Source organism: Aspergillus candidus, assembly GCF_002847045.1.
Source record: "Aspergillus candidus strain CBS 102.13 unplaced genomic scaffold BDW47scaffold_13, whole genome shotgun sequence".
In the NCBI taxonomy this organism is placed as follows: Eukaryota; Fungi; Ascomycota; class Eurotiomycetes; order Eurotiales; family Aspergillaceae; genus Aspergillus; species Aspergillus candidus.
In genome coordinates, this window is record NW_020194018.1 from 50,621 (window position 1) to 61,350 (window position 10,730).

Here is a 10,730-nt window from a genome sequence, read left to right on the forward strand (position 1 = left end):
ATATGCTTAGTGTAAACGTATGTCTACACTCAGCGCAGAACGAGTATAAATGTATATATGCCATTTACCAATACCTCATTACTGATACAGAGACCCAATCCTACATAGTATAGGCAGTAGTCACTACGCCCCCCAATATACGTCCAAGTATTGATATCAATAGAACACATATGGTATTGGACAGGATATTTTGATAAACTAATGCCGCTGGACGAACCAAATCAAGTAAAGCAACCACAGAAACCGAAAAACAAAAAGAACAAGTTAAGCCTCCCTCACAACACTGTCTACCGCCTCAGCAAAATAATCCAGATTATGCGTGTTGAGGCCTGCCATGGAGATGCGGCCGTTTTTGGTCTATCCATTCGTTAGTTTCCATTCCCTAATTCCCAAGGCGAGATGATAGATATAAATATAGGGGACTCACCATATAAACATGCCACTTCTCCCGCAACAGCTTCACCTGCGGCTCTGTCAACCCCGTAAAGCTGAACATGCCGATCTGATCGGTGATGTGGGTCCAGGACCCGGGGGTACCCTTGGCTTCTAGACGCTGACGCAGACCGCGGCGCATGTCAGCGATGCGGCCGCTCATCGTACGGAGGTCGCCCTCCCACTCGGCGAATAGGGCGGGGTCGTTCAGGACGCGGGAGACGATGCGGGCGCCGTAGGCCGGGGGGTTGGAGATCTCGGAGCGCTGGAGGATGGCGAGCTGGGAGGCGACGTGGGTGGTTGCGGCTGGGGCGTCTGCGCCGGGGGCGGAGACGAAGTGGAAGGCGCCGGTGCGCTGGCCGTAGAGGCCGAAGTTCTTCGCGAAGGACTGGGCGACGCAGAGCTCGAAGCCCTGGTCGATGAAGTAGCGGACGGCCCAGGCGTCGCGGACGAGGTCGCCGGAGGCGAAGCCCTGGTAGGCGCAGTCGAAGAAGGGGAAGAGGCGGCGGGAGCGCATGACGGCTGCGACTTGCTTCCACTGGTCTTGGGTGAGGTCTACGCCTGTGGGGTTGTGGGCGCAGGCGTGGAGGAGGATGATGGAGCCGGAGGGGGCGGAGTCGAGGGCGCTGAGCATGCCGGTGAAGTCGAGGCCTTTGGTCTTGGGGTCGAAGTAGGGGTAGTTGGCGAGGGTGAGGCCGACGTTGGTGAAGATTTGGTGGTGGTTGGCCCAGGTTGGGTTGGAGAGGTAGAGCTTGGGGCGGGGGGATTGGGGGTGGAATTTGGCGAGGAAGAGGGCGCCGAGGTGGACGGCGCCGGTGCCGGAGATGGTTTGGAAGGTGCATACCTTGATTTCTGTTAGTATGTACGATGATCATCTGGGGTGAAAGAGGGCATACTCGGTTTTCGCGGATGGCAGGGCTGTCGGCGCCGATCATGAGCTTCTGGGCGGCGGAGTCGTAATCGGCGAGACCCTTGATGGGGAGGTATTCGTGGTTGAGGGCGGGATCATTGCGGACGAGGTTGTCGGCCTTAATCAGTTAGTATATCGCAAACCATGATGGGCTATAAGATGAGGGTACCTTCTTGACAACCGGCAACACCCACGGCTTGGCGTGATCATCGCGATAGGCACCGATGACGAGATCGACCTTCTTATCGGAGGGATCTTGGCGGAAAGCCTGCGCGAGACCGAAGAGAGGATCCTCGGGAGCCGAGGGGACGACGGCGGCGGAGAAGACGGAGGCAGGAGCAGAGGAACCCATGATTTGCGATTTGAGGTTTTCGAGACGGGCGCGAGCGGAGGAGACGGATGGGGAGGAGGAGGGAGGAGACATGGTGGCGATGAGGGGTATTATAGTATAATCAAGTCGGTAGGAACGGTGGTAATAGCCAAGACAGTGATCAATCAGGTACGTAATCCACGGTTGGAAGCAAAACAGCGCAGATTAGCCTGATTGGATGTGACGACCGTGAACGATTGAATGATTGCAGTTGGATTGGAGAGGAGGTTGCTGTTTGCGTTCACCGGGGGAAGAAAGGAATGGACGGAGAGACCTGTTTGAAATTGGGAGGAATGAAGGATAGAATACAATATTATAAGGAGTCTAATAATACAGCAGGAAATTGAGAGAACAGAAGCCAGAAACTGGCGATGAATCCAGCATAAATATAAATACTGAAAAGGCCGACCGTTGAGCCGAGGATGTTCTGCGCTCTGGATTATGACGACATACTATTCACATGTCCTCTATTGACCCGGACGGAGTTAGTATCTTTTCTTCGAATAGACAACTATTTTATACACATCTATATGATATACGCATTATTGAGAGTACAAGTAAATATCTAGAAAGAATATCCTGACTGGAAGGTATACAAACAGGATACATGATATCAGCCCATACCTATAATAATTGATAATAATAACCGGATAAACCGACCACACATTATCATGTCATAATATAATCCGCACCATCATGAATAATACAAACAAGAGCCAAGGTAAAAATGACACATAACATACTCACAAAAAAAATAATAATAAATAATAAAAACCCCCCTGAAAATACCTCCCTGTCTCGTGTTGCGCCATTTTCTTCATCCCATTACCCCATCAGGCTTGTCCTTCCGTGCATTCTAATTAATCTTCCTCCTCCCTTGCTACTTGACTACCACCTACTACCTAGGTATGTATTTAGGTACTTTCTTTTAGGTATCTACCGATGCAAGAAATTTAATCTATCTATCTATCGATCTATCTACAATGCCGTAACCGTTATCGCGACCGAGGCACAAATTCGATCGACCAAAATCAGGCACACGTTTAACATCAAATCCAACTAAAGTAAGGCATTTATAATCCACGTTCTAGAATCCCTCCGATCGACTCGGCAGGTACAGTATTAGCACACTCGATCGGACAACGGATAGCACGAACTAAGAACTAACACGCGCGACACGACGACGGATAGGACAAAGGGACCGCCTCCGACGCCCACATTCAACGGTCATAGGCATAGGAGGATTCCCCGTGGGGCAACAGGTGTCCACTTCGGGCAATCCATGCGACGCTCGCCGGATTTCGGGTCCGATCCTCCCACCTTTTGCTCTGGTTCATAACCTCATGCGGAGGTCTCCGTACTGTTTTATTTATTTACAATTATCTTATTTTACTTTATCTAATTCTATGTTTACTTGTATCCATTTGTTGATTGATATCTTTTATTGATGAGTTTATAAGGCTGAAAAAAAAGTAGCAAGTCCCACATCTTATCCCTCTTGATCATGCGCCAAACGCCCGGTCCGCTGGTAAATATAATTCGTCATCGGTCGTCAGTCCAACATTCATACCGATATCATGTGCAAGAAGATAGGAAAAAAAAAGAAAACACCCATCATGTACATATGCCGTATGTTCATCCCCCCTTCGTAGGTGGAAAAATGCTTTGTACTCGTAAAATCATCCATCCCCCTTATACTTCCCCATCCCCATGCGCTTGCGTGCGGATGCGGAATCGATCGCGCAACCGCGTCGTCAGTCCGCTCCGGCGCCGACTGCGCTCGTCTGGTTCGTCGGAGGTCGCGTCTGGCGTCTGCGTCTGCCGGTTGTTCTCTCGCACGCTGCGCAGCGCCGCTAGTCGCTCCTCCACCGTCGCGTCTCGCATCCTTCGTGCGTTGAGCGTCCCGTGGAGGTAACTTGTCAGTCGCCGGTGCGAGCGCAAGTGCGCCGCCTCCGCCCCGCCGCCCGCTGCGGAGCCCTCCTGCGGGGGATCGGTGCCCTCGGCCGCAGCCCCCTCGGTCGCGGCCCCCTCGGTCGCGGCCGGCTCGGTCGCGTCCTCGGCGCGGTTGGGGTTCAGATCGATCCGGCTGCCGGCTCGTCAGTATTCACTGCGGGGTGGATCAGAAAGGTTCAGGGCGACCTACCAAAGAGGACATGTCCCAGACACATTGAGCAGCCATGGGTCGACGCAGTCAGGGTGGAACTGGTGGTTGCACGGCAGGACACGCAGATCCTGGCCCTTGACAAAATCATCCGTGCAGATGGGACAGGAGAAGTTGTTCTGCTCCGTGGTCGCGGCGGCCGTCTGCTGCGGCGGTGGCGACGTATTGTCGTCGGCATTGGGTGTAGTCTTCTCAGTTAGTTCTTCCGTTGGCCCTTCTGTTGGCCCCGTGCTTGTGGCTCCGGACGTCTTGTTGGGTTGCTGCGGCGGTGGTGGTGGCGGAGTAGGGGCGCCAGCGCCGCCCGTCGCCATCTCGCTTTCACCCGTGGGAGTATGCGTCCCGCCCTCCGGCGCCATCTCCACGTCGCCCTTGACGGCCTCCACCTTGGGATCGTAGGCGTCGCCGAACTTCACGATCGGTATCGTCTCCACCATGGCGCGCGCTATTCCGCGCGCTCGACTTTGCCGCGGGCGCCCGGCGGTATATCGGGGCCCGTAGCGTTCGGGGTGCCGGTGAGCGCGGACAGCCCCCGTGATGATGATCGCCAGGAACAGCGCTGTGATGATGCCGGTGATACTGTACAGGATGATCATCGCTGAACCCGGGTCTCAAACGTCAGCTACGTGGAAGGGAGAGGGGGGGGGGGTGTGGAGTGAAGATGACGCTTACCGGTGTTGGGACTGTCCCCCCCGCTTGGACCCGAATCATCGGATTGGGTGCTGGACCCCGTCATGGCGTACGACATGTCGCCGGTGATGCTCGTGATCCCGTCGGCGGGCGAACGCAATTGCCGTCGGATGATCTCCGCCGCGAGCGGGTTGACGAGGGTGAAGACGTTGGCGTACTCGTGGTCCGCTCCGTGGTCGACCGTGTAGTTGCAGTGGTGGGCGTCGGTGCTGTACAGGATAACCGCCGTCAACCGATGCAGGGAGGTGATTGCGTTGGCGACCGTTTCACTAGCGCCGAGATTCCCCTTGTAGGCGGACTCGTCGCAGGTAATAAAGGCGATTGAGTTCCTGCGCAACGAGCGGGACGTCGAGGCGTCCACTGGCACTAGAGGGCCCGAGATGTGAAACGACTAGAGGACCGTCAGCCCCTCCACGGGGTCCCGCGTGTATTAAGCACCGGGTAAATCACGACTCACCTCGAGGGTACGGTTGTCCGAGTGGGCCAGCGAATTGGTCAAAGGAGCAAGGCTGGTGCCCGGAGGGATGCGAACCTGGGCGCTGTCGAGTTGGTATCTCACTCTACCGGTCCACGACAGATCCGCCGATTTGTTGGAGGGCACCACGGTCCAGCCCGAGGAGCCTACAGTTTGAGCGAAGGAGGCGGGAAGAAGGCAAGTGAGGAGGAAGAGATGGAGGAGAGAGAGGGGAGGGAAAGAAGAGGGTTCCTGCCAGAGCCCCATTGAGCGAGCCAAGTGTGGATGGGATGGATTTCCCCACGATGACGAGTCCGGATACAGCGGAGTAGTCGAGGTACGGGGCGTGCAAAGTCGATCATTAGTCACCGCTCTTGGACAACCACACCGAGGGTAGACAATTTTTTCTGTTTTCCTTTTTTTCCCTGTATGGAAAGGAAAAGCAGGAAATGACGAAACATGAAAAAGGAAAGCCGAAAAAGGAAAGCAAAGGAAGAAAACAAAAACAAGAAAAAAGATGGGGAAAAAACAGGTGGAAGGAAAAGTGAGACGGGCACGACCCCCAAGCCACCGGCCGATCACTCAGCGGCTGCGGTGAAGAGAGCGAGAGAGACAGAGAGGAAGGAACAGGTTACAGGACCGGGACTTGTCCGATGGAGAGGGCGAGGTGGAGAGAGCGAGAAGAGATAATTGGGTCCAATAAACCAAGAATAATATTCAGGCCAGCCAAGCCAAGCGTCTCGAGGAGGAACCAGGTCACTAGTCTGCAGCAGTGGATGCGTGGATGCAGTGGAGACTGGAGAGAGAGCGAAGTTGATAACCGCTGGAATTGCTGACAGGTGGAGTGATGGATCCTTTATCTAAATGGATGTCTTGCTCGGTTTTTCCGTCCAGATGTTGCAAGAGATATTGCTCAAAATGAGCCCCAGCTAATCGGCTAACCCGGGAGATCAGGTTGTATCTGGATCAAGCCGGGAAGCAATCATCCCAGTTGTCAGATGAGGGGAGAAGAGGGGGGTGGAACGAGAGGAGATTTCCACGGAGCGAAAGCGGGGATGATGCTGATACTGTATTCACTAACTGACAGTCTGGATCATGAATAACATGGTTCCCAGAACACGAACAGGAACAAAGACCAGCATCAATCAGACGATCAAGAACCACTGCTGCAAGTGATCGGGTTCCATGGCATGGGAAACCCAAAACTAAAATTGGAGTTGAATGGAAACTTTTGAAAGTTGAAATTGACCGGATGAAAGAAGGATGAGCAGGGATAAAGATAAGGTCTGATAGGTGTTCGACACTCCTTCTTACCTTGAAACATCACGCCTCCCTCAAATAAATCGATTTTCCCCCAATCAATCCCCAATCAATCAGAGCCAACCTTCACATTTCACTCGGTCAGAAATGTAACAACCCCGACGAAACAATGTGCGGGGCAAAACCAGCAAGAATGGATCGGGATCCTTATCCTGGCATGGCATCCTCGGCTGTGTACGACACAGGAAGGTCTTTCCTCCATCAACTCAATCCGGCGATGATCAACCCCTGGAACTTACCAATCATGGTTCAGCCACCAGAGAGTAGACTCGACCGATCAGAGACAGGAAATCATGGATCTGCTGAACTTGCAGCGTCATTGCATCATACGACAGAGCAGCGCATCGAACTACTGGAGTTCATCTGTACTGGCTCAAGGAGCCACACGGTGCTCTGTGCTCATGAAGTTGGCTCAGCCCATGTAGCTGAATCAGTTCAGCTCAGCTAGCTCAGCTCACTTCTGTGGGGAGGTAATCATCCTCGATCGCAGACGCGTTGGACCGAGGAATTTGAGCCTCGATCGTGTTATGCACGTGACACTTCTCTCTCTTTTGTCTTTACTAGGTATTTACACTCGTTGCTCTACTAGGAACGTCAAGTCATCCCATACAGAGCAAAACACAAGACAAGACCAAAAACACCAACCCACCACGAGGAGGAACAGGCAGACAGACAAGACTCCCCATATTGACAGTCACATCTCGCATGAGCACCATGACCACTCACAGCAAAACAAAACCCACCACCACCGACGATCAGCACGACGATCATCGAGCCCCCCCCCCGACACGGACACCTCCCGGTCGCCCAATGAGGAAGATATTCCCTGAGCTGGCATACCTTCTGAAACTGGCATGGTCAGATAATTAACTGGGAGGTGGGAAATAACTCCTGCTCCTGGTGCCGTCATTGCGTTGGAGGATGTATGCTGGGGCATTATGGGTAGATTTGATGTTGCTCGTCATGATATGATCGTGATTGTAGGATATATAGTGTAACTGACCGGAATATAGATTCTGATCTCAGATCGTATAATATATTTCTACCTACCTGCTTGTAGGAGGGAAATATGATACATGTAGAAGATATACACCCTTCCACAGCAAACTACAGAACTAGACACTCCAAGTAAAACAAAGGTATACCACCATCCGAATTCCCATCTCATTAGATAGTTTAATACCTATTACCTACTTACCTCTAACCCATACACACTAGGTAGTAGATAGATAGGTAAATAGGTAAGCGATAAATAGCCAAGTCCAGAGAACCAGGATCAGACCCCAGCCCATCCATCATCCATCCACCCACCCATCAATCAATCCATCCCTCCATCATCGACCAACCTTCCACATTAGTCGACCCAAGAAATCCCGACCCCATTTGATGGGTAGGTTTGTAGGTATTTGGTTAGATACCCGACCGAACCAAGACCGTCTAAAGCCAGTTAGCTAGTAGCTTCGTGAGGGCAGATCAGACGGACACCTATGTACTATGTATATACCAAACTAGCACCGTGCGGAGAAATGACGGGGAATGTAAATCGGTCATTACGTCAAGAGGGGTGCATTGTTGCTTTTTTTTGCTTTTGATTTTCCTCTTTGGTTTGATTTGATTAATTGGTCATTCTGGTTGGCTTATTCGATTGATTGATTATTGATTGAAGTGCTTGATGGCTTGGTTATGTCGGCTCGGCACAGCTCAGGTACTAGCCTTGTAGATGACTAGTAGGTAATAGGTAGGGAGGAGGAGGAGGAGGAGGAGGTCGGCAGTATGTCAGAAGATAGTCACAATCACACGTCGTTATCACACTGACAGTATAATCAGTCACAATGGCTGGGTCTTTCCCTACTTAGGTAGGTCGGTAGGTCGGTAGCTACAAAGGTCTACTAGCTACCTGCTAGCTTGAGCTCGTTCATGTCGACTAGGTACTCAATGAGAAATGACGAGCATTGCAAAGCTAACCATTTTGTAAATTCCTAAGGCGGCGTGCTTGCCAAGTCCCTACCTACTTACCACCTAGGACAACTGGGCTAACTACAACCGAAATACTACAATTATGTCCCTCCATCAGCCTTCCTTCACCTCTCACCTTCGCTCAAAATTAGCTACATCCGTGCAGTCGAACTGCTATTGTCTACATAGTCGCCGGCCGGCTAACTCCAGAACAATCCAACCGAACGACCCCTCCAAGTCGGAAAGAAAGCGAGAAGATGCTGACCAGGCCCAGACCTAGCCAGCCTCATTCCACACTTTCCATCGCAACTCAAGAGGGGAAATGAAACAACGCCCGCAGACCGTATCTGTAGGCAGCCCCATCGCATCCCACCGCCCTTTGAATCCAGATTCAATAAATCTAAAAAGAGAGAAAAAAAATAAAGATAAAAAAGCAAATACATTAGACGGTCTAGACCGTTGGCTGTGCCGCTGTCGCAGCCATCATGATCACATCTGGGTTTATCCCCCACACAGATGCGATGCGTGCAGGCCCACTGCACCAGAGACAGATTGACAACCTGCTGCTCTCCATCCACGGGGACCCCGATGGGATTGGTGGCTGACTGGCTGACTGGCTGGCCGGACGACTCCCCCGCCAAGTTTCGGTCGGGTTAGCGATGGTCGCTGACGTGGGAGATAGGTCGTTTGTGATGTGTCTGGTGCAGGATAGGGCTGTACATGATATGCAGGGGCAATGTGAGTATGCAATGCGGGCGGAGATGGATAAAACAAATTGGTTTGAATTGTGTAATGAATGGTGAGCCTCGAAACATCCCCCCCTTTTCCGCTTCTGGTATGAATTGAGAAGGGGAAAATCTCCGTAGTCCTCGAGGAGAAGGTAAGGAGAGTGGATGAAGGAGGAGGGCAACGTGGTCGTGGCATGAGACTGACGCTGACCATCAGTAGAGTGACACAACCAGATCCATCAGCGGGATGTCGATACCCGGCTGCCGCACCTGAACCGAACCTTATCTCCGACGACAGACCACTCGGAGCCTGCCTAGGTCTCGGCTACCGATGTTAGAATGGAGTGGGACTCTTTGGGTATATGTATGCACCATGGCACAGGGCGGCACCTTGACTGCATCTCAAGCCACCCAGACACCTGTCAGACCACCAGAAGGGAAGGGAAGGGGGAGAAGAAGAGAGATTAGTAAAACAGAAAAACATTAAGCAAAACGATACGCAGGTCTGCGTCCCACGGCAACCTGTCACTGGGTCCAACTAGATCATCAACTCGACTCCACGACTACCCTTTGGGGGAACACCCCAGTCCGGTACAGATAGCTGGAAGGGTCCAATCTGCCGTGCAGCGTCGCTAAGAACCCTGTGCAACGCGTGTGCCGTGGATCCGAGGTTGGGTGTCCCTTAGGTGCGCAGTGGAAGGGGGGAGAATGTATGGGGGGATCGATGGGGGGGGGGGGGGAGAGACAGGGGTGGGGACAAAGCAGGTGCGCCATCTGATCGTATGTTTTCTTATTCCCGCTGATATGGATGCCTACTGTGTAAGCTTGTCGGTGCGGATTTCTGTCTGTCAGATCTCAGCCCAAACGATTCAGGTCCAGCCTTCGGGAAGAGGACCATGACTACCATGCGAGGAGGAGCCTGACAGAACGGGGCGAATGGGCAGGAATGTAGGTATATGACAGAGAATTATATATCGATGGACGGAGAGGGTGGATGCAGCATGGTCGACCGCCTTTATCCCGTAGTCCGATGGCAGTAAAGCCTGAATGAAGCAGGGGTTGATTTAAACCGGAGCATCACGACGCCGTCACCTGACAGGCTGGATGGTCCCCCAGGGTAGATGATTCGCTCGCCCATGGGCGAGAGTCGAGACCGTTCATGGTGACTTCCTTCGACACAACACTGTTGGTCTGTGGCGGGATTGAAGTTGACTTTGATTGATGTGGTTGTGCTAGATGATGATGCCGTGTCCAAAGTGGCCGTTGTGTCGTCGGACGGTGATGGTCACCATCTTGCCGCTGTGAGAGAGAAAGTGGTCAGGATGAAGCGACATGATCATTCTGGTTGGGTGGCTGGTGCAGGGTTTAAAGGTGCGAGGACTTTCCACCCATCCTCCTTCCTGCTAGTACTTCGTGATACTAGCCAAACCCCTGTCTAAACTACGGATAGTACACCTGTCAATGTACTTTGGCCTCCGTTTTAGTGTCCCTCTTTGGGCTAGTAGAGGTGAAGAGGGAAGGAGAGGGAAGGAGACTATTTTAGCACGCTAAAAATTTTTTTGAAATAGAAGACCCATCAATATTATAACCATCTTCAATTAATTAAACAGAGCACAAGTGAATATAGACAAAAGACGGGATGTAAGGTACCCAAGTACTTTCGGAAGGAGGGAGGATGGAAATGAATGGACTGCAGTAGTTACGAGGGACTA

General features: G+C 52.2%; 6 protein-coding genes across 6 annotated transcripts; 3 read left to right on the forward strand and 3 right to left on the reverse strand.

The window, feature by feature from the left end:
- Positions 1-156: 156 nt before the first annotated feature.
- BDW47DRAFT_103026 (aspartate aminotransferase) lies at positions 157-2,158 on the reverse strand. Its single transcript, XM_024811976.1, has 4 exons — positions 1,512-2,158; positions 1,329-1,460; positions 428-1,276; positions 157-357 (listed from the first exon to the last, which is right to left on the reverse strand). Exons 1-4 carry the CDS (start codon positions 1,764-1,766, stop codon positions 265-267), a joined length of 1,329 nt encoding a protein of 442 aa, XP_024673432.1. The 5' UTR covers positions 1,767-2,158; the 3' UTR covers positions 157-264.
- Positions 2,159-3,404: 1,246 nt separating this feature from the next.
- Positions 3,405-5,281, reverse strand: BDW47DRAFT_124423 (RING-H2 finger protein; the record flags this gene model as incomplete). The annotated part of the gene is made up of 4 exons (XM_024816250.1): positions 3,405-3,798; positions 3,856-4,468; positions 4,543-4,951; positions 5,018-5,281. The coding sequence occupies 4 exons, from the start codon at positions 5,279-5,281 to the stop codon at positions 3,405-3,407; spliced, it is 1,680 nt and encodes a 559-aa protein (XP_024673433.1).
- Positions 5,282-6,452: 1,171 nt separating this feature from the next.
- Positions 6,453-7,395, forward strand: BDW47DRAFT_103032 (uncharacterized protein). Its single transcript, XM_024811977.1, has 2 exons — positions 6,453-6,898; positions 6,947-7,395. The coding sequence occupies exon 1, from the start codon at positions 6,468-6,470 to the stop codon at positions 6,780-6,782; it is 315 nt and encodes a 104-aa protein (XP_024673434.1). The 5' UTR covers positions 6,453-6,467; the 3' UTR covers positions 6,783-6,898; positions 6,947-7,395.
- Positions 7,396-7,519: 124 nt separating this feature from the next.
- On the forward strand, positions 7,520-8,092 carry BDW47DRAFT_103034 (uncharacterized protein). Its single transcript, XM_024811978.1, has 2 exons — positions 7,520-7,771; positions 7,818-8,092. The coding sequence occupies exons 1-2, from the start codon at positions 7,721-7,723 to the stop codon at positions 7,947-7,949; spliced, it is 183 nt and encodes a 60-aa protein (XP_024673435.1). The 5' UTR covers positions 7,520-7,720; the 3' UTR covers positions 7,950-8,092.
- Positions 8,093-8,320: 228 nt separating this feature from the next.
- BDW47DRAFT_12599 (uncharacterized protein) lies at positions 8,321-8,719 on the forward strand. Its single transcript, XM_024816474.1, has 2 exons — positions 8,321-8,639; positions 8,716-8,719. The coding sequence occupies exon 1, from the start codon at positions 8,394-8,396 to the stop codon at positions 8,568-8,570; it is 177 nt and encodes a 58-aa protein (XP_024673437.1). The 5' UTR covers positions 8,321-8,393; the 3' UTR covers positions 8,571-8,639; positions 8,716-8,719.
- BDW47DRAFT_103035 (uncharacterized protein) lies at positions 8,321-9,745 on the reverse strand. The gene has a single exon (XM_024811979.1). It carries the CDS (start codon positions 9,230-9,232, stop codon positions 8,792-8,794), a length of 441 nt encoding a protein of 146 aa, XP_024673436.1. The 5' UTR covers positions 9,233-9,745; the 3' UTR covers positions 8,321-8,791.
- Positions 9,746-10,730: the final 985 nt, after the last annotated feature.

What these genes read in the sequence shown, in the direction of transcription:
- BDW47DRAFT_103026 (XM_024811976.1), bottom strand. Translation starts at nt 1,766, where the DNA reads ATGTCTCCTCCCTCCTCCTCCCCATCCGTCTCCTCCGCTCGCGCCCGT. An exon ending in TGTTGCCGGTTGTCAAGAAG is followed by an intron (nt 1,461 to 1,511) that starts GTACCCTCATCT and finishes TAACTGATTAAG; the next exon opens with GCCGACAACCTCGTCCGCAA. An exon ending in AGAAGTGGCATGTTTATATG is followed by an intron (nt 358 to 427) that starts GTGAGTCCCCTA and finishes ACGAATGGATAG; the next exon opens with ACCAAAAACGGCCGCATCTC.
- BDW47DRAFT_103032 (XM_024811977.1), top strand. Translation starts at nt 6,468, where the DNA reads ATGGATCGGGATCCTTATCCTGGCATGGCATCCTCGGCTGTGTACGAC.
- BDW47DRAFT_103034 (XM_024811978.1), top strand. Translation starts at nt 7,721, where the DNA reads ATGGGTAGGTTTGTAGGTATTTGGTTAGATACCCGACCGAACCAAGAC. An exon ending in CCCGACCGAACCAAGACCGT is followed by an intron (nt 7,772 to 7,817) that starts CTAAAGCCAGTT and finishes GATCAGACGGAC; the next exon opens with ACCTATGTACTATGTATATA.
- BDW47DRAFT_12599 (XM_024816474.1), top strand. Translation starts at nt 8,394, where the DNA reads ATGTCCCTCCATCAGCCTTCCTTCACCTCTCACCTTCGCTCAAAATTA.
- BDW47DRAFT_103035 (XM_024811979.1), bottom strand. Translation starts at nt 9,232, where the DNA reads ATGGTCAGCGTCAGTCTCATGCCACGACCACGTTGCCCTCCTCCTTCA.